Genomic DNA, 27126 nt, shown 5'->3' on the forward strand with positions numbered 1-27126 from the left:
TTATATCTCAGAATAAAACTTGTTAAAAAAAATGAAGTACTGAAATATGCAACAATATGGATGAACCTTTAAGATATCAGGTTAAATGAAATAAGGCAGACACAAAAGGACAAATATTGGATAATCTCACTGATATAGAATAATTAGAATAAGGAAACTCATAGAATCAGAGTCTGGAGTATAGGTTACCAGGAGCTGAGTTGGGGGTAGGGAATGTGGCCTTAATTGTTGAGTTGTACAGAGTTTCTATTTGGGATGATGGAGAAGTTTTGGTGATGGGTGTTGATGATTATAGCACAACATTGTGATTGTAATTAATTGTACTGAATTATATATGTGAATGTGGTTAAAAGGGGAAATTTTAGGATGTTACATGCATGTCACTGGAATAAAAATTTTAAGACAACATGGGAGTGAACAACACAAACAATGACCCTCATTTTATATGCTGGACTATAGTTAATAATATAGTTATAGTTAATAGTACAATTATAAAATGTTCTTTCATAAATTGTAACAAACATATCACATTAATTAAGGGTGTTAATAATAGGGTGGTATATGGGAACTCTTCATTCTGATTACTTTATGCATGACTTTTCTGTAAACCTACAACTTCTCTAAATAAAAAAAATCCCACATCTACCATTATAACTTCTGACTGATATCAAATGAAGGCTAGCTTCATGTCAGAAATGCTGACATTTTAAGTATTTTGAAGAAATGAAAACTGGTTTTGAAAATAGGAGAGTTGAAAGTCCAGGAATTCTTTTTGTTTGCTATCATAGAAAATGTCTCCCAATTCTGGTTGTGATATTATTCATTTGTGCAACCTTGAGCAATTCACTTTTTTTTAATTCTCTACAATGAAATGGTCAGAAGGAATGCCCTATAAAGTCCTTTCCAGCTCTAAGATTCTTTGACTCTTCCTTGAGTTTGTCTTTTGGGAGGCTGCAGGTTGTGGCAGAGGCAAAAAGTTGAATTTTGAGAGAGTACATTTCAGCTTTGTAAGTAAAAGCTGGATGCAAATAGAAATGGTAGTCTGGACAACAAGGCAGGTTACATTTTGAAACTAATTTTTACTTATTGAAGCTTTTATTGCAGATGTTGTGTGCCGGTCACTGTGCCTGTGCTTTTCTTCATTTCATTAGGTCTTAATTTCCTTTCGACAGCCCCTAGAGGATTGGCAGATAATTGTTTAAAGCATTACAGTGCATGACAGTGTATAGTAAATATGGATAGAATACTGGTTCTTCCTGACAGTGAGGATTTGCTGATTAATCTTGTTCTCCTTTTCCTGGTTTTTGTTTAGGTCCCCAAGCAAGAACTATTCTTATGCAGTCAAGTTTACCACAGGCTCAGCTGGCTTCAATATGGTAAGGAATGAAAAGTTGGTTTGTACAAAGTAGGAACTCTATTTCATAGGTTGGTATGGCCTTATGAGTTATTTCATAGTAATGGATTTATGGGAGGACATAAAGATTATGTTTAATTTTTTAATGAATAGTGATTATTGCCTCTCTTACTTTTTCTCCTTTTTACTTTTAAAAATATAAAAGCCAAAATAGTAATCTAACGAACCCTCAGTAATTTATAACACAGTTTACTTAAACAGTTCTCAATTCATGGCAAGTCCTTCCTCCTTCCCAGGTCTTCTAGGCTAAATCTCAATTGTCATATCATTTCACCTATAAATATTTCAGCATGTGCCTCTAAGAGATATGGATATATTTTATTAAATTGCAATACCAATAGTTCACCTAAATTTTTTAACCGTCTTTATAAATCAAATAGTTTTGAAATTCCTTAAATTGCCTCATGATATTTTTGTAGTTTTTATTCAAATCAGGACTAAAATCCATAATTTTTAGGAACTGATGTAGTTTTATTTTTTATTGTGGTAATATATATACAGCATGAACTTTCATTTCAACCGTTTTTAACTATACAATTAAATGATATTAATTATTATCACAGTGTTATGCCACCAACACCCAACCAACATATATTGTACCCCTTAAGTTTCCTTAAATCTATAGGTCTTCATTCTCTTGTTCTATAGTCCCTCCCCCTTTCAAAACAAAACAAAACAAAAAACAGTAGATCATTTCTTCTCTAGTTTTTTATTGTAGAAATTTTGATGATTGCACCCCTGCAGTGTTGGTGGTGTTTATATCTCCGATTCCTGAATTTCCTATAAATTGCTTGCTAGGTGTAGCAGGGCTTTTCTGTTTCAGCACTGTATTGACATTTTGGCCTAGAAAATTCTGTGTTCTGTGACCTGTGCATTGTAGGTATTTAATAGCATCCCTGGCTTCTAGCCTCTACAGACTGGATACCAGTAGCATAGTTTCCCCCCATTTCCCATCATGGAACTCAAAATATCTTTAGACATTTCCAAATGTCCCCTGGAGTATAAGGTTATCCCCTGTTGAGAACCATTGATATAGATGCTTGATCAGATTCAATACTGATTTTTCCTCTTCTTTTTATTTATTTATTAATTAAAAAAATTAACAAAAAAACAAAAATATTAACATATTGCATTCTACATATATAATCAGTAATTCTTAATATCATCACATAGTTGCATATTCATCATTTCTTAGAACATTTGAATCAATTTAGAACAAGAAATAAAAAGATAACAGAAAAAGAAATAAAACGGTAACAGAAAAAAAAAGATTATACTTACCATACCCCTTACCCCTTGCTTTCATTGATCACTAGCATTTCAAACTAAATTTATTTTGACATTTGTTCCCCCTATTATTTATTTTTATTCCATATGTTCTACATGTCTGTTGATATGGTAGATAAAAGGAGCATCAGACACAAGGTTTTCACAATCACAGAGTCACATTGTGAAAGCTATATCATTGTTCAGTCATCATCAAGAAACATGGCTACTGGAACACAGCTCTACATTTTCAAGCAATAGCCTCTCCACTACATCTTGAACAACAAGGTGATATCTACTTAATGCGTAAGAATAACCTCCAGGATAACCTCTCGACTCTGTTTGGAATTTCTCAGCCGTTGACACTTAGTCTCCTTTCACTCTTCCTCCTTTTGGTCGAGAATGTTCTCTTAATTCCTTGATGTTAATTCTCAGCTCATTCTAGGGTTTTTCTTAATCCCTTGATGCTGAGTCTCCGTTCATTCTAGGATCTCTGTCCCACGTTGCCAGAAAGGTCCACACCCCTGGGAGTCATGTCCCACTCAGAGAGGGGGAGGGTGGTGAGACTGCTCGTCGTGTTGGCTGGAGAGAGGCCACATCTGAGCAACAAAAGAGGCTCTCTTGGGGGTGACTCTTAGGCCTAAATTTTAAGTAGACTTGACCTATCCTTTGTGGGCTTAAGTTTCATATGAACAGACCCCAAGACTGGGGGCTCTGCCTATAGCTTTGGTTGTCCACACTGCTTGTGAGAATATCAAGAATTCAGCTTGGGGAAGTTGAATTTCTCCCCATTCCCACCATTCCCCTAAGTGGGCTTTGCAAATACTTTTCCATTCACTGATCGAATCACTCTGGGATTCATCGGAGCATCACTCTGGACAAACCAACAAAATCTCATGTTCTACCTGAGACTCCAAGTACTTATGGCGTTCAATCAAACTATCTACATGTTATATTAGGAAATGCACTAGTCAAAATATAAATTTTGTACCAAATAAACATTTTTTGCTTTAGTCTCACACAGAAGGTGACATTTTAAAATATTAATTACCATCTATTTTCAGTACCCTGCAATAATGACATTCCTTTGATCTTCCTCATGCAAAAACATTTTTAAAATTTGTACATTGTACATTTCACTATTATTATACACTCTAGGCATTCTTAATTATACCACCTCAATCTTTACCATCTATCTTTCTTTCTGATTTCATTTATGTCCCCAGCCCTCCTCCCTCTATCATTCTCACATGCAGCTTCATTCAGTATTTTAACATAATTATATTACAGTTAGGTAGTATTGTGCTGTCCATTTCTGAGTTTTTGTATCCAGTCCTGTTGTACAGTCTATATCCCTTCAGCTCCAATTACCCAATATCTTACCCTATTTCTATCTCCTGATGGTCTCTGTTACCAACGACATATTCCAAGTTTATTCACTAATGTCAGTTCATATCAGTGAGTTCATATCAGTGTGGGTTCATATCAGTTCATATCAGTGATAATGTCAGTTCATATCATATTAATTTTTGGCTAGTCTCACTCAGCATAATGTTCTCAAGGTCCATCCATGTTGTTACATGCTTCATAAGTTTATTCTGTCTTAAAGCTGCATAATATTCCATCGTATGTATATACCACAGTTTGTTTAGCTACTCGTCTGTTGATGGACATTTTGGCTGTTTCCATCTCCTTGCAATTGTAAGTAATGCTGCTAAAAACATTGGTGTGCAAGTGTCCATTTGTGTCTTTGCCCTTATGTCCTCTGAGTAGATATCTAGCAGTGGTATTGCTGGGTCGTATGGCAATTCTATATTCAGCTTTTTTGAGGAACCGCCAAACTGCCTTCCAAATGGTTGCACCATTTGACATTCCCTCCAACAGTGAATAAGTGTGCCTCTTTATCCACATCCTCTCCAGCACTTGTCATTTTCTGTTTTGTTGAAAATGGCCATTCTGGTGGGTGTGAGATAATATCTCATTGTGGTTTTGATTTACATTTCTCTAATGGCCAGGGACGTTGAGCATCTATCTCTTCATGTGCCGTTTGGCCATTTGTATTTCCTCTTCTGAGAAGTGTCTGTTCAAGTCTTTTCCCCATTTTGTAATTGGATTGGCTGTCTTTTTGTTGTTGAGTTGAACAATCTCTTTATAAATTCTGGATACTAGACCTTTATCTGATATGTCGTTTCCAAATATTGTCTCCCATTGTGTAGGCTATCTTTTTACTTTCTTGGTGAAGTTCTTTGATGTACAAAAGTGTTTAATTTTGAGGAGTTCCCATTTATTTCTTTCTTTCTTCAGTGCTCTTGCTTTGGGTGTAAGATCTATAAAACCCCCTCCAATTATAAGATTTATAAGATATTTCCCTACATTTTCCTCTGTTTTATGGTCTTAGACCTAATGTTTAGATCTTTGATCCATTTTGAGTTAACTTTTGTATAGGGCGTGAGATACGGGTCCTCTTTCATTCTTTTGCATATGGATATCCAGTTCTGTAGGCACCATTTATTGAAGAGACTGTTCTGTCCCAGGTAAGTTGGCTTGACTGCCTTATCAAAGATCAAATGCCTATAGATGTGAGAGTGTATATCTGAACACTCTATTTGATTCCATTGGTCAATATATCTATCTTTATGCCAGTACCATGCTGTTTCGACCACTGTGACTTCATAATATTTCTTAAAGTTAGGCAGCGTGAGACCTCCAGCTTCGTTTTTTTTCCTCAAGATACTTTTAGCAATTTGGGGCACCCTGCCCTTCCAGATAAATTTGCTTATTGATTTTTCTGTTTCTGAAAAGTAAGTTGTTGGGATTTTGATTGGTATTGCGTTGAATCTGTAGATCAATTTAGGTATAATTGACATCTTAACTATATTTAGTCTTCCAATCCATGAACACAGTATCCCTTCCATTCTTCTTTTTATTTAAGGATGGGATAAGACTGCATCATTGTTGGAGTGTATATTTTGTCAGAAAGTGCATAATATTTTTCTCTATCTTTTTATGATTTCAGTTGCCATTGATGAGATCCTAAGGGTTTCCTTTCACTTAAATATTGCCAGAATGGTTTATGAACAAGCATGCTTCTTTTGTTTATGTGTTATCCGTTGATTCTACCCAGAACATAAATCCAGGCTGAAATGCTTATATGCTGGGTTCATGATTTTCCTGCAAAGCATATTGATGTGGTTGACTCATATGTGGTCAAACTCTAGTGCTGCCTTCACTCTCTGCATCCCCTTCTCCTTCGTATTGTAGGGTATGACTTTTGTCAGGAGAATAGAGCAGTTAGAAAAGACCTCATATCTATGACACACCCAGACCTCTTTAAGTCTGGATAGATACCAGCATCCTAGGATCCTCTGAAATACAAACTTAAGATCTAATATTTGTGGAAGTTGATTGACAATTTATCAGGTTGTTTTAATGAGACAAGTATATATTGAGTTGTTTATTTCATTTCTCATTTGTAGCCTGTTGTCTTTGGGAAAAATATTTTAGGATTCTCCTATTAGAATGTTACTATTTATCATTCTGCTTACTAAAAAGTCACTTTGGTTAAAAGTTCATAGCCATAATTTAGGCAAGTATGGGGCAAAGGAAAAAGTAAGACATTCACCTGTCCTCTAATCTGATTTTCCTAGGAATCATTAATTGTGGGGCCCTAAAGGAGAAAGGGACAAAGAAAAACAGGCAGGAATTTTCATTTGTGGCTCTGTTCTGTTTTAAAATGGTTGTCTGGTCCCTGCAAAAGGCAAAACTAGTGGGACAAAAAAGAGACCAGTGATTGCCAGGGTCTGAGGAGAGGAAAAGTAGTTGACTCTAAAGAAACATGGGGGAGTTTTTTGTGGTGATGAAATTAGTCTACATATTATAGTGATAGTTAAACAATTGTTTGCCAAAACTTGCAGAATTGTGCCCAAAAAAGAGTGAATGTTACTGAATAGATATTATACCTTAATGAAAAAAAAAGATTTATGGTACCTGAAGGAATATGAAAATGAAGAGGAAAGTTTCTTAATTATGTCTTCAGGAAAAGCCAGTTTCCCAGTGTAGTATTTATCCTTTTGACATATTAGGCAACAAGCTTGTTGGCTTTTTAATTGATGTCCAGAAGTTGTTAAGTAAAATCACATTCTGGGACTTGATAGGAAAAACTGTTTACATACTGTAAATAGCTACTTGGGCAAGTTCATTGTGAAGAATGGTGCAGACTGGAGGAGAAAACACCTTGACTCTCTAGCTGGAAGCCATAAGGATTCACCAGTGATGTCCTGTAGGCAAGGTATCCTGCAGGCGAGATCCTTGTGCCCCTGGGTTTGCAGATGAATTTTCATACCAGCACAGCCATGCCCCTGGTTTCCATGTTGTCTGGCTGTTCAGTGCTGCTGAGCAAGCTTGAGTAGTCCTGACAGGGGCTTAGGCCGGCAAAGCCTAAGATATTTACTATTTGGTACTTGCAGAACAATTTGCTAGTCCCTGGCCTAGATCATAATGTTTAAATATGTATGCGATATGTGTATGATATTTTTGATCTATGAATATTTTCAGTGACCCTGTAAGATTGAGAACAGAATAATTATAGTCATTTTAACATGTGCTGAATGCTGAACACTGTTCCAATGTTATATGAATTATCTCATTTTCTCTTTGCAGCAATAGTATGAAACAGGTACTCTTTTTACAAACTGAAGCACAAAGAGGTTCATTTGGGTCAGAATAAGAAAAAGGAACTTTTTAATTGGTTATGAGTAGTAAAAAGTGTTTTTTTTTTTTATGAAATCAGATTTCTGCTAACTTTTTGTTGAATAGGAATCTTTCTGACATTGATCAAGATGGAAAACTCACAGCAGAAGAATTTATCCTGGCTATGCACTTAATTGATGTAGCTATGTCTGGTCAACCACTGCCACCTGTCCTGCCTCCAGAATATATTCCACCTTCATTTAGGTAAGGAAGCATTGACTTTAATAAGAATTTGTGTACTGAGTATGTAAATACTCAAACTTGGCTTTGTTAAATGAATATCCAATAGTGATTTTTTTTCTTACCAAATAAATGAAATGTTCATTAATTCAAGAAAATCTTAGGTTTTTTTTTTTTTATTAATTCTGGTCTGTTCTTTTCTGCAAAGTACTTCTAAAATATTAGTGCATTAAACCATATTTAAAGTAATATTTTAAAAGATTGTTGATTTAGCATCATATATGTAATCTAAACATATATAGAAAGTAAAACAGAGATAGTTAAGTGAACAGATCCTAATCTGAAACAACGTCTCAGTAGAGACATCAAGCAGGCACACAGCACTCCAACTGGGAGAAATCTTGGGTGACTGCCACCCTCATAGACAGACCTGAGGCACATGCACACCCTCCTAACAACTGCTTCTCAAAGTTGTCAGTGTAAAAATTAAATAGGAGCTCTTACAAGTCTTGAAGAAGAATGAAAGATAACAAAGAGAAAAAATAATTTCTACCACAATTCCTCACACTTTGGAGAAAGACTGGAAAATGCATAAAGTTAACAGAAATGCTTTTAGGGCTGCCAATGAATACACAGTACAGGAGGAAGCTGAGAAAGCTCTGACTCGGAAGCAAGAAATGGATAGCTTAGGGCAGCATCTGTAAATCCCACAGAGACAAAATCACTACAAGAGATACTTAACACCTGAAGTGGACAATAAGCATCTAAAAAGGTTAGGTAGATTGGTTCAAATGAAGTGTTAATGGTTTAAAGTGAAATTATTAGGTAAACTAAGTGATTTGTTTGAGTACTATAAAGTATAGACATTCCCTGTGTTTATTAAGGAATAAAATAGGAATACTGTGTAAAGAGAAAAGAGCTACCCCCAATCAACAGAGCAGCTATTCTTCCCTTGGAAGAGATTAAATCTCTGCAGTTAACCAGGCATTGGAAAAGCAGCCTACACTTAGTGACTGCTTCCATGGCCCAGGCACTGTTGTAACAACTTTACAGCTATTAATAGTCAATCTTTTGTAATTTTCCTAACTTTGATGGTGAAATTCAGGATCTAGTGACAATCAAATCTTTTTTTCTCCCCCATATTTTGATTATAGTTTTCTTATTGCCCGATATTTTGTTTCCTTGTGCATATTCTTAGGTAATTTCTGTTTTTACTTCTCTTATTGTCTTCTAGTTTCTTTTTTTAAAATTTTATTTTAGTAACATGTATAACGAAGTTTCCCACTTCTATTATTTTTAAGCATATAATTCAGCATTACCAGTTACTTTGATAATATGTTAACATCACCACCACCATCCATTACCAAAAATTTTTATCACTCTAAAGAGACATCTTGTGCCCATTTAGCAATAAACTCCCTCCTTCCCTCCCCAAGACTCCTGTAATTTCTAATGTACTTTCTATTTCTATGAATTTACATATTTTAAACATTTTCATATAAATGGATTCATACAATATTTGTCTTTTTGTGTCAGACTTATTTCATTCAGCATAATGTTTTCAAGGTTTATCGATATTGTAGTATGTATTAGAATTTCATTCCTTTTTAGGGCTGAATAATATACTCCATCATCTGCATATACTCCACTTTGTTTTATGCATTCATCTGTCAATGGACACCTGGTTATTTCCACCTTTTGGCAATTGTGAATAGTGCTACTGTGCACACTGTTGTAGAAGTATCTGTTTGAGTCCCTTTTTTTCAGTTCTTTGAGATATGAGTGAAATTGCCAAATTATATGATAACTCAATACCTAACTTTTTTGAGGAACCACTTAACTGTTTCCCCAGAAGTTGGACCACTTTACATGCCCACCAACAATGTACAAGAGTTTCAGTTTATCTACCTACTTGCCTACACTTGTTCTTTTCTGTTTTTTTTTCTTCATAATAGCCATCTTGGTGGATATTAACCATTACTTATTGACCATTTTTATGTCTCCTTTGGAGAGATTTCTATTCAAGTCCTTTCCCAATTTTTAATTGGGTCTTTGTCTTTTTTGTTATTGAGTTGTACATATTTAATACTCTGGATATTAAACCCTTATCAGATTTTTGATTTCTTGATATTTTAAAATATTTCCTCCTATTTGGTTTTCTTTTCACTTCCTTGATAATGCACTCAGAAGAAAAGTTTTTAATTTTGATGAAATCTAATTTCATGAAATTTGATGAAACGTAATTTTTTCTTTTGTTGCTGGTGCTTTTGGTGGCCCATCCAAGGTCAGAAAGCTTTTCCCTTTGTTTTTTCCTAAGAATTAAATGGTTTCACTCATATTTAAATCCTTGATCCATTTTGAGTTAATTTTTGTGTATGGTGTGAGGTAGGGGTTCATCTTGTTTTTGGTATGTGGATATCCAGTTTTCCCAGCACCACTTGTTTGAAATACTTGTTCAAACATTTCAAAAATACTTGAAAAAAAGTTTTTTTCCCCATTGGATGTACTTGGCACCCTTTTCAAAAATCAGTTGATGGGTGCATGGTTCGTTCAGTTGTAGAATGCTCACCTTTCATGCAAGAGACTTGGATTCGATTCCTGGGACCATGCACCCACACACACAAAAAAAATCGACCATAATTTGTGGGTTTATTTCTGGATTCTCAATTCGGTTTCTTTGGTCTATATGTCTGTCCCTACCCCAGCACCACGCTATTTTGATTATTGTAGCTTTGCAGTAAAATTCAAATTGGAAAGTGTGAAACCTTCAACTTTCTTCTTCTCTTTAAAATTGTTTTGGCTATTTGGGGACCCCTTGCAATTCCGTACAAATTTGAGGATCAGTTCAATCCTGCACAAAAGGTTGCTGAAATTTTAATAAGGCTTGTGTTGAATCTGTAGATCACTTTGTGATATTGACATCTTCACAATATGAAGTCTTCCAATCCATGAACTCAGGATGTCTTGCTGTTTATTTAGGTATTCCTTAATTTCTTTCAGCAGTTTTTTGTAGTTTTCACTCTACAAATCTTTCACCTCCTGGGTTAAATTTATGTTCAGATAGTTTATTTGTTTAAATGCTGTTTTGGTTTGCTAAAGCTGCTGAAATGCAATTTAACAGAAATGGATTGGCTTTTACCATGGAGATTTATTAGCTTACAAATTTACAATTCTTAGGCCATGAAAATCTAAATTAAGGGATCAGCAGGATGCTACCTTTTCTGGAGAAAGACTTCATGGGAAGGCACATGGTGGGTGTTCTAGTTTGCTAGCTGCCAGAATGCAATATACCAGAAACAGAATGGCTTTTAAAATGGGGAATTTAATAAGTTGCTAGTTTACAGTTCTAAGGCCAAAAAAATATCCCAGTTAAAATGAACAATCAAAGGCATCCAAGGAAAGATACCTTGATTCAAGAAGGCCAATGAAGTTCAGGGTTTCTCTCTCAAGTGACAAGGCACATGGTGAACACGGTCAGGATTTCTCTCTCATCTGGAAAGATGTGGTGAACATGGCATCATCTGCTAGCTTCCTCTCCTGGCTTCCTTTTTTATGAAGCTCCCTGGGAGGCATTTTCCTTCTTCATCTCCACCGATCACTGGCTGGTGTACTCTGGTTCTGGTGGCTACATCATTCTGGTCTCTCAGAATCTCTCACTTTCCCCAAAGTGTTTCCTGTTTTATCAGATTCCAGTAAACTAATCAAGACCTAAACTGGTAGAGACACACCTCCACTTAATCCAGCTTAACAACCACTCTTGATTAAATCACATCTCCAGAGAGATGATCTAATTACAGTTTCAAGCATGCAGTGCTGTATAGGGATTAAAAGAGACGGCTGCTTTTACAAAATGGGATTAGGATTAAAACATGGCTTTTCTAGGATACATACTTACTTTCAAACCAGCACAGAGGGCCTCTCCAGGTCCTTCTCTCCCAGGTTTCCTTGTTTTCAGCTTTGGGCTTCAGTGGTTTCCTCTTTCAGCTCTCAGCTTTTTCTCTATGTGCTTTTGGGCCTTTTCTTTTATCCTGTCATAAAGAACTCCAGCAAAAGGATTAAGACCCACCTTGAATGGGCTGGGTCACATTTTGGTTGAAATAACCTAATCAAAAGGTCTCACCCACAATAAGCCGACACCCACAGGAATGGATTAAAAGAACATGGCCTTTTCTGGGGTACATAACAGCTCCAAATTAACACAGATGCTATTGTAAATGGAATTATTTTCTTAATTCCCATTTCAAATTGTTCATTGCTGATTTACAGAAGCATAGCTGGTTTTTTGCATGTTGTTCTTATACCCCACAAGTTTGCTATATCCATTTATTAACTCTAGTAGCTTTCTTGGGATTTTTCTGTATTTAGGATCATGTCATCTGTCAGTAGAAGTAGTTTTCCTTCTTCCTTCCCAATTTGAATATCTCTAAGTTCTCTGTCTTTCCTAATTACTCTAAGTAGAACTCCCAGTACTGTGTTGAATAATTGTGAAAGTGGTTATCCTTATCTTGTTCCTGATCTTATAGGGAAAACTTTCAGACTTTTACCATTGAGTATATTATTAGGTGTGGATTTTCCTAAATACCCTTTATATGTTGAGAAAGTTCCTGTCTATTTTTTTTTTCCTCTGAGTTGTTTTATCAAGAATGGGTGATTCATTCTCTTTACTTTTTATAGACCTGTTGAGATTTTCTATTTCTTCTTGAATCAGGCCATCTCATCTAGATTATCTAATTTTTAGATGATCTAAAAATTGCTCATGGTAGTTTCTTATAATCCTTTTTATTCCTCTGTGGTTCATAGTAATGTCCTCAAATGGTCAATTTTTAAAAACTCTTCTTAAAATAGAGAGGACCAAATCTTTATATTTTCCTCAGTATAAATGTAGTTTCTTCCACAGTGTGGTATTATCTTTGAAGTCATTTTCATAACTTCCTCAATTCTGGATACCTATATTTGAATCCATGCCTTTTTTTCTATAATTTCAGGAGAGTTCGATCCGGCAGTGGCATATCTGTCATAAGCTCAGCATCTGTTGATCAGAGGTTACCAGAGGAACCAGTTTTAGAAGATGAACAGCAACAACTAGAAAAGAAATTACCTGGTAAGACAGTCTTTATATTTCGGTTTTGTGATATTAGTAATTTTCTGCTTCTTAGGTAAAAATGGAGGTAAAAATAAATTTAGCTTTTGGCATTTCTGTTATATTCCTTTAATTGATATTTGTCAGGAAGATGATACTTTTAATATGCTTTTAAAGATGGCTATGTATAGAGAAATAAGAACTCTGCTAACATACACATGCTATAACTTTTAACTTGAAATCTGATTATATACAGCTAAGCAAAAATTTCATTAAAATTATCTATAAAACACTAAACACTGATAAACAGGGGATTGCTGGATAACACCCATGTATAAATAAAATGTGAAATCAGTTACTGTTACTTTCTCGTGTTGTTATAGGAGAACTGAAAACTTTGTAGTAGCCAAAACCTATTTTAAATAGTAATCCTATTTATAATAGATAAGTTTATAATGCTATTAAAGTACTCAAAGATGTCTGAATTATTAAAGATGGGATGATAATTTGTACTAAGGAGTAGGTAAAATTTATTTTGCCTTCTCTTTAGTACTTTAAAATGTTTAGTTGCTCAAGACATTTGCTCTCCCAATTTCCTCTTCAAACTGAATTATTTTTATTCACTGATAAAATACTTATTGAACATGTTTTGCATGCAAGACTGAGTTGAGAACAGTGAAGAATAATAGAGGTTGGTAATATGCCTCCTGTACCCTATAGAAGCTTATAATCTAATAGAGAATTTTAGAATTCCTTATAAATGATCATTAAATGTGTTAAGTTCATAAAAAGTATTAGAGATGCACAGCAGAGATTATTCATGGTCAGTTGGCCTAGGCAGGGAAAGCTAGAGGAATGAAATATACACAAAAGAGGTCATATTTGAGTTGAGACTTGAAGGTTGAATAGTGTTATTATAAGCAGAAGTGAGGAGCATTTCAGATTTAAATAACAATAAAATTGAAGTCTCAAAAGCGAGTAAGTACAGGATCCCTTGGAATTTGGAATCTTCTTTCTCTTGAAAATAGAAATGTAAGATTTTTTAATAGGATGTGACATTATCATAATTGTTAATGAATTAATTCTTTCCACTGTCATTTGTAAAGTGCCTCTTAATAACCAGGATTATGCCAAATACTGGAATTAAAAAGTGTGTAGGAACTTCTAGGTTTAAGATGTCAAAGTAAAGAAATACTGTTTCCTCTGAAATCACCAAAGGTGGAAGAAGAAAAAGAAGATGGAACAAAACAGACTTGACATCTTAAATCTATAATCCCTAACTACAATATTTGAGGAAGGGCTGCCTAAAGCAGTTGAAGGTCAAAAAGGAATATGGGAAGAAGCCAAGAAAGAATGATCATAGCTGTAGATCTTAAGGTGAAATATGAAGATGATGATAACTAGGTATAGATAGATGATAATATAGATGAAAGAATAATGTAGCAAATACGGCAAAGTATTAAAAATTGACAAATATGGGTATCGGTAGAGAATATGTTGGAGTTCTCTATTGCTTTTGTGTTATTTTTGAAACTATCTTGTACATCTAAATTATTTCAAAATAAAAAGTTAAAAAAATAAAAGAATACTCATTTTTAAAAAAAGCTTGGCCTTTTCATACCTGATCTGTTTCTTGTTTTAAAGTAACATTTGAGGATAAGAAACGTGAAAATTTTGAACGTGGAAATCTGGAATTGGAAAAACGAAGGCAAGCGCTCTTGGAGCAGCAGCGCAAAGAGCAAGAGCGCTTGGCCCAGCTAGAACGGGCAGAGCAGGAAAGGAAAGAGCGGGAGCGCCAGGAACAAGAGCGTAAAAGACAACTAGAATTGGAGAAGCAACTGGAAAAGCAGCGAGAACTAGAACGTCAGAGAGAGGAGGAGAGGAGGAAAGAGATTGAGAGACGGGAGGTAAGCAGCTGTGAACCAACCCCATAACTGTCATATGTGCTCTTGGGCTCACTCCCCCTACCCGTCTAAGAATTATATAAGTGATATTAACCCAGCTCTCTTTTCCTCACAATTAAGTGGTTTTGGTACATTCACAAAGTTGTATGGACATCACCACTGTCTCATTCCATAATATTTTCATCACCCTAAGAAACCCCATACCCATTAGCGGTTGCTCCTCATTCACCTCTCCCTCCAGCCCCTGGCAATCACTAACCACCTTCTCTCTATGGATTTGCCTATTCTGAACATTTCATATAAATGGAATCATAAAATATGTAACCTTTTGTGGCCGAGTCTTTCACTTAGCATGTTTTCAAAGTTCTTCCATGTTACAGCATGCATCGGTACTTTATTTTTATATTGCCAAATAATATTCCTTTGTATGGATATGCTGTACTTCGTTTATCAATTCATCAGTTGATAAACATTTAGATTATTTTCGCTTTTTTGGCTATTATGTGATAATGCTGCTGTGAATATTCATGTATGAGGTTTTGATAATAGTCTTGTAAAATATTCTGACACTGATATGAGTTATCATATTCTTGTAGACTTTTTTCCTCTGCATTTATATCTATGAAAATATTAAGATTTGTATGGTGGAGAAGGGGAAGATTTGTTGTGTAATTTTAAAAATCATAATTGGTATCAGACCTATTATATTGTTCTACAGCTTCAACTTATTTATTTATTCATTTATTTGTTTACCCTTAGAAATATGTCTAAGAAATCTTCACTATATTCCATGGAATACTTAATAAATTTGGTGCCATACCTGGGTTGAGCCAAACTAATCTCTTTTCTGTCTTTCCTAGTTTAGTATATTGCTCCAGAAGCAAATACCGTGATTCTCTCTTAGGTGAATGAAATACATTTTAAAGATGGGGAACTTTCTGGTTGTATCTCCTGATGATTGCTATGGAAAACTTGTAGCCAGAAGTGAATTTTCATTTATGCAGACATACTCATATAGTAACTAGATTTAAAGTTCCAGAATGGACCACCAAAAGATAGATTTGCTGTTGGTGGGATATGCTTCACTTCTTCAATATCAAATAAGGACATTTGAGACAGTATTTGTTGAGCATTCTTTAGGAGGTGGTTACCGTGTGCCAGGCATTGTTAGTCCAGGGGGCATAGAGGTGCACCAACGCTCTCCCTTCTCCTGCAAGACTTTACATGTGGCGGGAAAACATGTGAGTAGGTGGCAATTAAAGTAAGGAATATTGAGTGTTCTGATAGTGCGCTTTACCTACCAGTCATCAGATTCAGTGTTGCCGAGAGCTGACGTGTCCAGAAAAATTATAGAACACTTTTGTAGTGAAAAGAAAGTGTGGTTGAAGGAATTGGGTTTCATAGAATTAAAACCTTGGGATAAATAATTCTTTTGATGGAATAAAATCAGGTTTTTAACTTGTGGTTTGTTCTAGGGGGTTGGATTTATTTTGACCAGAGTAATGAAATTTTCCTTGCCCTTTGTAAATCAGTAAAGATAGAAGAACAATTTTATTTATCATATCAGGCATTTTTTCAAATTTTAACATTTTTATTGTGAAATATAACATATACAAGAAAAAGAAAAAGCAGTAATTTTCAAACTATATTTTAACAAGTAGTTACAGAAGAGATTTCAAAGTTTGAAATGGGTTACTATTCCACAATTTCACATTTTTCCTTCTAGCCACATCAGTGTGCTGGAAGCTAAAAGAAATATCAATATAGCAATTCAGCAGTCATACTTATTTGTTAAATCCTGTCTTCTCTGTTATAACTCCTCCTTCTCTCTCTTTTTAAATTTGACCTTTTCAGTCTCTATATATACCTTAATTTTTTTTTAACTTTTTATTGTATATTATAACATAAATACAAAGCAAAGAAATAAAACAGCAATAGTTTTCAAAGCACTCTTTAATAAGTCATGGGCCACCATACGATCCTCTCAGATTTTCCCTTTTAGCTGCCCCAGAATATAGGAGGCTAGAGGGCTTAAATACTTTTTTATCATCACAATCGAATTTTTTTCCTTCTCTTTATATGAACAATAACATGTATGCAAAAAAGCTATAAATTTCCAAGCACAGCACCACAATTGGTTGTGGATCATATTTCAGACTTTGACATGTATTATAATTTCCCAATTTTAGGTTTTTTTTTCTAACTGCTCTAGAATACTGGAGACTAAAAGAGAAATCAATGTAGTGATTCACCATTCATATTCATCTGTTAAGTCCTATCTTCTATGCATAATTCCACCACACCTTTGATCTTTCCATACCTCTCTTTGGGGTTGTTTCTAAATTTTTGATATTGGAAGGGTTTGTCACGAATATGGGGTAAGGAGATGGAACTATCTGATGTTCTGGAGAGGCTGGGCTAGGTTTCAGGGCTTATCTGGACCAGGCACCCATCTGCATGTTGTAGGTTTCTGGAAAGTTACCCTAGTGGAATCTTAAATATTGCCCTAGGTGTCCTTTAACATTGGCTGGAATGGTCCTGGTTGGGGGTTGGCAGGTTATGGTAGGTAGCAATGTGTAGCTGAAGCTTGCATAAGAGGACCTCCAGAGTAGCCTCTCAACTCTATTTGAATGCTCTCTGCCATTGATACTTTATTAATTACACTTCTTTTCCCCCTTTTGGTCAGAATGTAATTGTTGTTCCCACGGTGCCAGGTCTGGATTCATCCTTAGGAGTCATCTCCCACATTGCCAGGGAGACTTTGACCCCTGGATGTCATGTCCCATGTAGGGGTGAAGGCAATGATTTCACTTGCAGAGTTGGGCTTAGAGAGACTGAGGCCACATATGAGCAACAAAAGAGGCCCTCCAGAAGTAACTCTTAGGCATATGTACCCATAGATCGTTTAAGCTTCTCCGCTACCTACATAAGCTTCACGAGGGTAAGCCTCATGATCGAGGGCATGGCCTATTGACTTGGGTATCCCTAAAGTTTGATACAGTATCTTGGGATTGCCTGATGGTAAGCTTTAATAGTTCCATAGTCTTTCTCCCCTCCCTCAGGGGACTTTGCGAATACTTTTTGATTATCTGCTTAATATACTCTAGGATGTTTCCAGGCATTACAATAGTCTATACAGGATTAAAGGACCTCTTTCTTATCCTGTGCTTCCTTTGTTTCAGTTGTTCAAATGAGCTACACAGATAGGTTGAATTAGATTATGCACTACAGAAAATTTCAGTTTCAGATCAAATAAACCTTTCTTCCATTGGTCTCAAAGAGTTTGTGTGGTTCTAAAATGTAGACACTGTCTTCCTTACCCCTATGTTCTGAATTACTTTAACCCCAACTTGTTCGGTTTCATTCTTATCTCTAAATATCAGGGTATATATATAAAACAGCCTCTCAAAATCTAGAAATAATAATTACCACTCCGGACTTAATGTGCCTGCTCTAAAAGCTTACAATCTAGGCCCCTGTTTTCTTATAAGCATTTTCTAAAGGTGACTATACCATTGTTGTTTTTTTGTTTCTGGCTTTTTTTGTCTCACCAAATGTCCCACATGTTCATTCACATTGTTTCATGCCTTACAGCATTATTCTTTTTGTAGCAGCACAACCTTTGTTCATAAGTATATACAATTGTTCACCAATCTGTTTCTCCATCAGTGCATCCTTCAGCCACCTACCTACATTCATCTGGCATGTAGAGGGCCCAAAGCCCACAGTCCATCAACATTCTCAATTTTAGATCATTTCATTGTTCCCAAGAGACAGAAAACCAATAAACACATGCTCACCAAATAGGAAATCTAAACTCTTTTCCTTACCCCATTATTTACATCTGCTGTTGCTGTGATAGTGCTGATGGTTCCTTTTGAACAGAGCTCATAGTATGCAATAGCAGTTGTCCCCCTGTACCCTGGACTCAAACACTCTTTATGCAAGAATCATATATTTGAAGTAATTCTTATGAGAATTCATTCATGTTTCTAGTGTGAATCAGTGGGACACTGTATTAGGGTTCTCTAGAGAAACAGAATCAACAGAGAACACTTGCAAATATAAAATTTATGAAAGTGTCTCACGTGACCACAGGAACGCAGAGTCCAAAATCCGCAGGGCAAGCTGTGAAGCCAACAATTCCAATGGAGGGTCTAGACCAACTTCACAGGAGAGGCTCGCCAGCCAAAGCAGGAAGAGAGCCTGTCTCTTCTGAATCCTCCTCAAAAGGCTCCCAGTGATTAGGTTGAGCATCACTCATTGCAGAAGACAACCCCCTTGGCTGATTATAAATGGAATCAGCTGTGGATGCAGCTGACGTGATCATGATCTAATTCTCTGAAATGTCCTCATTGCAACAGACAGTCCAGCACTTGCCCAATCAGACAAACAGATACCACCACTTGACCAAGTTGACACATGAAGCTGACCATGACAGACACATAGGTCTATACCCCTTTCAATCTTGTTCATCTTCAATATGGTAATATTACTTATAGACCCACTAGAGAATCACCTTCGCTTCTATCTATTTATTCCCTTACAATGGAGTTCAACCTCATTAGCTAATGGTTCACCCATCTCTAGCTTCTGTGTATCTTTGTGTCCCCTATATTCAATATTATAAGCTTCTGATTATACCTTTGTGCGATCATAAAAATGGAAGCATACAGTATCTATCCTTTTGTTTCTGGCTAGTTTTGCTCAGCATTATGTCCTTAAGGCTCATCTATCTTGTCATGTTCCTCAGGACATCATTTTGTCTTACTGCTGCATAATGTTCCATCATATGTATTTACCACATTTTGTTGATCCATTCGTCTGTTGATGGGCATTTTGTTTTCACATCTTTTGGCGATTGTGAATAATGCTGCTGTGAACATCTGTGTGCAGTTACCTGTGTCATTGCTTTCAATTCTTCTGGGTATATACCAAGTAGTGCTATTGCTGGGTCATAGGGCAACTTGATATTTAGTTTCCCAAGGAGCCACCAAATAGTCTTCCATAGTGTCTGCACCATTATACATTCCCACCAGCGGTGGATAAGTGTCCCAATTTCTCCACATCCTCTCCAACATTTGCAGTTTCCTGTTTGTTTAATAGCAGCCATCCTTATAGGCTTGAGGTCGTATCTCATTCAGTCTTGATATGCATTTCCTTTATAGCCAGTGAAAGTGAGCATCTCTTCGTGTGCTTTTGAGCCATCTGTATTTGCTCTTCAGAAAAATGCGTATTCGTATCTTTAGCCCATTTTATAATTGGGTTGTTCTTTTGTTGTTGAGTTGTATGATTTCTTTGTATGTACAGGAAATCAAAGCTTTGTCTGATATGTGATCTCCAAATATTTTCTCCCACTGAGTTGGCTGCATCTTCAACTTTTTTTTTTAATTTTTTTTTAACATTACATCATACAAACACGAACATTCTTAACATATGATCATTCCGTTCTTGGTATATAAACAATAACTCACATTATCATCACATAGTTATATATGCATCACCACGATCACCTCTTAGAACTTTTGCATCAATCCAGAAAAAGAAATAAAAAGAAGAAAGAAAAAAAATTGGTATATGCCATACCCTTACTGATCACCAGCATCTCAATCTACTAAATTTATTTTAAAATTTGTTTCTGCTATTATTTATTTATTTTTAATGCATATGTTTTACTCATCTGTTGATAAGGTAAATTTATTGGGGCATCACTCTGGACAAACCTACAAAATCTCATGCCCTACTCAAGGTTCCATGTATTTATGGTGTTCAATTAAGCTACCCACATAAGTTATATTAGGAAATGCACTAGTCAAAGTATAAATTTTGTACCAAATAAACATTTTTTGCTTTAGTCTCACACGTAAGTTTAAGTTTTAAAATATGATTTACCATCTATTTTCAACACCCTACAGTATTGACATTCCTTTGTTCTTCCTCATGCAAAAACATTTTTTAATTTGTACATTTAGTTACTAACGTTATGCACTCTAGGCATTCTTAGATTATACCATCTCAGTCTTTATCATCTATCTTTCCTTCTGATTTCATTTGTGCCCCCAGGCCTCCTTCCTCTATCATTCTCACATTCAGTTTCATTCAGTCTTCTAACAATTATTGTGTTACAGTTAGGTGGTATTGTGCTATCCATTTCTGAATTTTTACAGTCTCATTGCACAATCTGTATCCCGTCCGCTCCAATTACCCAACAGCTACCGTATTTCTATCTCCTGATGGACTCTGTTCTTAACTGAAATTTTCCAAGTTCATTCACTAATGTTAGTTCAGGAGGAGGGGCCAAGATGGTGGCTTAGCAATGTGCACATTTTAGTTCGTCCTCCAGAACAACTACTAAATAACCAGAAACAGTACAGAAGAGCTCCCGGAGCCAGGATAGTGACCAGACACACAGCGTACCCCAGTCTGGACCAGCTGGATCGGCTGCGAGTCTCCGGAACCGTGAGTTCCCCAAGCCGCGGCAGCCGGCGCATGGCGACCCTCCCCCACAGGCGGCTTCCGGGAGGGAAAGGAAAGAGACTCTAACAGTAGCAGGGACTGAGTCCAACCAAACACCAATTGTGGCATTAATAAACAAATTCTGACTACTAAAAATAGGCCCCCAGCTCAGGTGAAACTGGTCAAGGCGGAGGTCGCTTATTGGGCTAACCGAAAAAGAGGAAAGGGGAGGCTTTTGTGGCTGTTTCTACGGAAGTTTGGCTGCCTCTGGATTCAGCAGCGGGACTACACAGGCTGCAGCTGCGCCAGGCATACGCAGAAACGGACTGCTTTCAGGGCTGTCTCCCGCCTGAGCCTTCCCCAGGGAAGGGGTGAATCCCCTCCCTCAAGGGATTCAGACCCCAGGGCTTGGCAATTTGAAGCCATTAAAACCAGCTTACAACCTCTCCTCTGTCTCCACCACGCCCCCAGCAGGGAGAGCCTTCCAAAGTTAAAGGAGCCACAACAACTTTTGCTGGTGGAACCTACAGACAGACAAGCGCTACATACTGGGCAGGATAAGAAAAACAGAGCCCAGAGACTCCACAGGAAAGCCTTTCAACCTGCTGGGTCTCACCCTCAGGGAAAACTGATGCAGGTGACTCCTTTCCCCTGATAGGAGGCCAGTTTAGTCCGGGAAAACCCGGCTGGAGTCTGTAATACCTATGTAGACCCTCCTAAGGGTGGGGAGGGAAAAGGCACCTTACAAGCAGGACAAGAAACAAGAAAACAAGAACTGAAAAATTACCCTCTGTTAAACAAAACTTAAGCTAGAGGCCCAAAAAAAGCTGAACTGAAGGTCAAAGAACAGATAGACAACAAACTCAGCTAGCAAGAAAACCCTAGGTAAGATAAGTGAAAACAATCTCCAGAATAAACTAATTAAGGTAATTAAATGTCTACATGCCAGCAAAAAATAACAAATCACACCAGGAAAAATGAAGATATGGCCCAGTCAAAGGAACAAACCAACAATTCAGATGAGATACAGGAGCTGAAACAATTAATTCAGAATATACGAACAGACATGGAAAACCTCATCAAAAACTAAATCAGTGAATTGAGGGAGGACATGAAGAAGGCAAGGAATGAACAAAAAGAAGAAATGAAAGTTTGAAAAAACAAATCACAGAACTTATGGGAATGAAAGATACAGTAGAAGAGATGAAAAAAACAGTGGAAACCTACAATGGTAGATTTCAAGAGACAGAGGTTAGGATTAGTGAACTGGAGGATGGAACATCTGAAATTCAAAAAGAAACAGAAACTATAGGGAAAAGAATGGAAAAATATGAGCAGGGACTCAGGGAATTGAATGATAATATGAAGCACACAAATATACGTGTTGTGGATGTCCCAGAAGGAGAAGAGAAGGGAAAAGGAGGAGAAAAACTAATGGTAGAAATTATCACCGAAAATTTCCCAACTCTTATGAAAGACCTAAAATTACAGATCCAAGAAGTGCAGCGCACCCCAAAGAGAATAGATCCAAATAGACATTCTCCAGGACACTTACTAGTCAGAATGTCAGAGGTCAAAGAGAAAGAGAGGATCTTGAAAGCAGCAAGAGAAAAGCAATCCATCACATACAAGAGAAACCCAATAAGATTATGTGTAGATTTCTCAGCAGAAACCATGGAGGCAAGAAGACAGTGGGATGATATGTTTAAATTACTAAAAGAGAAAACTGCCAACCAAGACTCCTATATCCAGCAAAATTGTCCTTCAAAAATGAGGGAGAAATTAAAACATTTTCAGACAAAAAATCACTGAGAGAATTTGTGACCAAGAGACCAGCTCTGCAAGAAATACTAAAGGGACCACTAGAGACAGATATGAAAAGACAGAAGAGAGAGGTGTGGAGAAGAGTGTAGAAAGAAGGAAAATTAGATATGATATATAAAATCCAGAAGGCAAAATGGTAGAGGAAAGTACTACCCAAACAGTAATAACACTAAATGTTAATGGACTGAACTCCCCAATCAAAAGACATAGACTGGCAGAATGGATTAAAAAACAGAATCCTTCTATATGCTGTCTACAGGAAACACATCTTAGACCCAAAGATAAACATAGGTTGAAAGTGAAAGGTCGGGAAAAGATATTTCATGCAAATAACAACCAGAAAAGAGCAGGACAGGAGTGGCTATACTAATATCCAACAAATTAGACTTCAAATGTAAAACAGTTAAAAGAGACAAAGAAGGATACTATCTACTAATAAAAGGAACAATTCAACATGAAGACATAAGAATCATAAATATTTATGCACCGAACCAGAATTCCCCAAAATATGTGAGGCAAACACTGCAAATATTGAAAAGGGAAATAGACACATCTACCAAAATAGTTGGAGACTTCAATTCCCCACTCTCATCAATGGACAGAACATCTAGACAGAGGATCAATAAAGAAACAGAGAATTTGAATATTACAACAAATGAGCTAGACTTAACAGACATTTATAGGAAATTACACCCCACAACAGCAGAATACACATTTTTCTCAAGTGCTCATGGATCATTCTCAAAGATAGACCATATACTGGGTCAGAAAGCAAGTCTCAACAAATTTAAAAAGATTGAAATGATACAAAACACTTTCTCAGATCATAAGGGAATGAAGTTGGAAATCAATAATAGGCGGAGTGCCAGAAAATTCACAAATACGTTGAGGCTCAGCAACACACTCTTAAACAACCAGTGGGTCAAGGAAGAAATTACAAGAGAAATCAGTAAATATCTCGAGGTGAATGAAAATGAAAACACAATATATCAAAACTTATGGGATGCATCAAAGGCAGTGCTAAGAGGGAAATTTATTGCCCTAAATGCCTATATCAAAAAAGAAGAAAGGTCAAAAATTCGGGAATTAACTGTCCACTTGGAAGAACTGGAGAAAGAACAGCAAACTAACCCCAAAGCAAGCAAAAGGAAAGAAATAACAAAGATTAGAGCAGAAATAAATAAAATTGAGAACATGAAAACAATAGAGAAAATCAGTAAGACCAGAAGTTGGTTCTATGAGAAAATCAATAAGATTGATGGACCCTTAGGAAGATTGACAAAAAGAAGAAGAGAGAGGACGCAAATAAATAAGATCAGAAATGGAAGTGGAGACATAACCACTGACCCCACAGAAATAAAGGAGGTAATAACAGGATACTATGAACAACTGTATGCTAATAATGCTAGTTCATATCAGTGAGACCATACAGTATTTGTTGTTTTGTTTCTGGCTAATCTCACTTAACATAATGTTCTTAAGGTCCATCCCATGTTGTTACATACTTTATAACTTTATTCTGTCTTACAGCTACATAATATTCCATCATATGTATATACCACAGCTTGTTTAGCCTCTCGTCTGTTGATTGACATTTTGGCTGTTTCCATCTCTTGGCAATTGTAAATAATGCTGCTATAAACATTGGTGTGCAAATTTATGTTTGTGTCCTTATCCTCATGTCCTCCAAGTAGATACTTAGCAATGGTATTGGCAGATCATATGGCAATTTTATACTTAGCTTCCTGAGGTACCACTAGACTGCCTTCCACATGTGGAGAAAGAGGCACACTTACCCACTGTTAGTACCATTTGACATTCCCACCAACAGTGGGTAAGTGTGCCTCTTTCTCCACATCCTCTCTAGCACTTGTTTTCTGTTTTATTGATAATGGCCATTCTGGTGGGCGTGAGATGATATCTCATTGCGGTTTTGATTTGCATTTCCCTAATAGCCAGGAAAGTTGAGCACCTTTTCATGTGCCTTTTTGGCCTTTTGTATTTCCTCTTCTGAGAAGTGTCTGTTCATGTCTTTTTACCCATTTTGTAATTGGGTTGTTTATCTTTTTGTTGTTGAGTTGAACAGTCTCTTTATATATTCTGGACACTAGACCTTTATATGTTATATCATTTCCAAATAGTCTCTCATTGTATCGGCTGTCTTTTTACTTTCTTGACGAAGTTCTTTGATGCATAAAAGTGTTTCATTTTGAGGAGTTCCCATTTAATTATTTCTTTCTTCAATGCTCGTGCTTTGGGTGTAAGGTCTAGGAAACTGCCTCCTATTGTAAGATGTATAAGATATTTCCCCACATTTTCTTCTTAATGTTTTCTGGTCTTAGATCTAATGTTTAGGTCTTTGATCCATTTTGAGTTAATTTTTGTATAGGCTGTGAGGTATGGATCCTTTTTCATTCTTTTGCATATGGATATCCAGCTTTCTAGGCACCATTTCAACTTTTTGACAAAATCTTTTGAGGTCTAGAAGCATTTGATTTTGAGGAGTTCCATTTATCCATTTTTTCTTTTGTTGCTTGTGCTTTGGGTGTAAAGATTTGAAATCTACTCCTTATTACTTGTCTTGCTATTGATATCCAGTTCTTCCATGCCCAATTATTGAAAAGACTGTTTGTCCCAGTTCAGAGGATTTGGGGACCTTGTCAAAAATCAGTTGACCATTGATTTGGTGGTCTCTTTCTGCACTCTCGATTCAGTTCCATTGGTCAGTGGTTCTGTCTTTGTGCCAGTACCATGCTGTTTTGACCACTGTAGCTTTATAATAGGTTTTAAAGTCAGGGAGTGTTAATCCTCCCACTTTTGTTCTCCTTTTTTAGGATCCTTTTAGCTATTCTCCTTCCAGATGAATTTCGTAGCTTTTCCAAATCTTTGAAGTAGTTTGTTGGAATTTTGATTGGTACTGTGTTGAATCTGTAGATCAGTTTGGGGAGAATTGACATCTTAACTATATTTACTCTTTCTGTCCATGGGCAGAGAATGTCTGTCCACCTGTTTAGATCTCCTTTGATTTCTTTTAGCAATGTTATATAGTTTTTTGTGTAATAGTCCTTTACATCCTAGGTAAGTTCTTTCCTAAGTATTTGATTCTTTTAGTTGCTATTTTGAATGGATTTTTTTTCCTTAACTGACTCCTCAGCTAGGTCATTGCTTGTGCATAGAAATGTTACTGATTTTTGCACATTAATTTTATATCCCACTACCTTGCTCAGTTTGCTTATTAGCTCAAGTAACTTTGCTGTACATTTCTCAGGCTCTTCCAAATATAGTATCATATCATCTGCAAATAATGAGAGTTTTACTTCTTTCTTTCTAATTTGGATGCCTTTTATTTGTTTGTCCTGCCTGATTGCTCTTGCTAGAACTTCTAGCACAGTGTTCAATAATAGTGGTGACAGTGGGCATCCTTGTCTTGTACTTGATCTTAGGAGGAAGACTTTCAATCTTTTTCCATTGAGTATGATGCTGGCTATTGGGTTTTCATAAATTCCTTTTGTCATATTGAGGTAGTTACTTTTGATTCCTATCTTTTGGAGTGTTTTGTTCAGAAAAGAATGCTGGATTTTGTTGAATGCTTTTTCAGCATCAGTCGAGATGATGATGTGACTTTTCCCTTTAGATTTGTTAATGTGCTGTATTACATTAATCGATTATCTTTTGTTGAGCCATCCTTGCATTCCTGGTATAAACCCCACTTGGTCATGGTGTATAATTCTTTTAATGTACTGTTGGGTTCAATTTGCTAATATTTTATTTAGAATTTTTGCATCTATGTCCATTAGGGAGATGGGCCTGTAGTTTTTCTTTCTGGTAGCATGTTCACCCAGTTTTTGTATTAAAATGATATTAGCGTCGTAAAATGAGTTAGGTAGCATTCCTTTTTCCTCAGTTTTTTGGAAAAGTTTGAGCAGGATTGGTGTTAGTTCTTTCTGGAATGTTTGATAAAATTTCCCTGTGAAGCCAACTGGCCCTGGGCTTTTCTTTGAGGGAAGATTTTTGATGTCTGATTGAATCTCTTTACTTGTAGTTGATTTGCTTACATCTTCTCTTTCTTCCTGAGTCAGTGTACCTTGTTTGTCTGTCTCCAGGGATTTGTTCATTTCACCTAAGTTGTGTTGTTTGTTGACATATAGTTGTTCATAGTATCCTCTTATGATTTATTTTATGTCTTCAGGGTCTGTGGTAACATTCCCCTTCTCATTTCTGATTTTATTTGCATCCTCTCTTTTTTTCTTTGT

The 27126-nt window shown here is 36.3% G+C and overlaps 1 protein-coding gene across 5 annotated transcripts in view; it reads left to right on the forward strand.

The window, feature by feature from the left end:
- ITSN1 (intersectin 1) overlaps positions 1–27126 on the forward strand; it is a 263233-nt gene that overhangs the window by 113796 nt on the left and 122311 nt on the right. For all 5 annotated transcript variants that reach the window (XM_077118883.1, XM_077118885.1, XM_077118887.1 and 2 more), the window contains 4 exons: positions 1313–1376; positions 7496–7633; positions 12595–12710; positions 14334–14596. In XM_077118883.1, the coding sequence (XP_076974998.1) occupies positions 1313–1376; positions 7496–7633; positions 12595–12710; positions 14334–14596 (581 nt within the window). The remainder of the gene's footprint in view (positions 1–1312; positions 1377–7495; positions 7634–12594; positions 12711–14333; positions 14597–27126) is intronic.

This window comes from Tamandua tetradactyla, chromosome 10 (genome assembly GCF_023851605.1).
Source record: "Tamandua tetradactyla isolate mTamTet1 chromosome 10, mTamTet1.pri, whole genome shotgun sequence".
Taxonomy (NCBI): domain Eukaryota; kingdom Metazoa; phylum Chordata; class Mammalia; order Pilosa; family Myrmecophagidae; genus Tamandua; species Tamandua tetradactyla.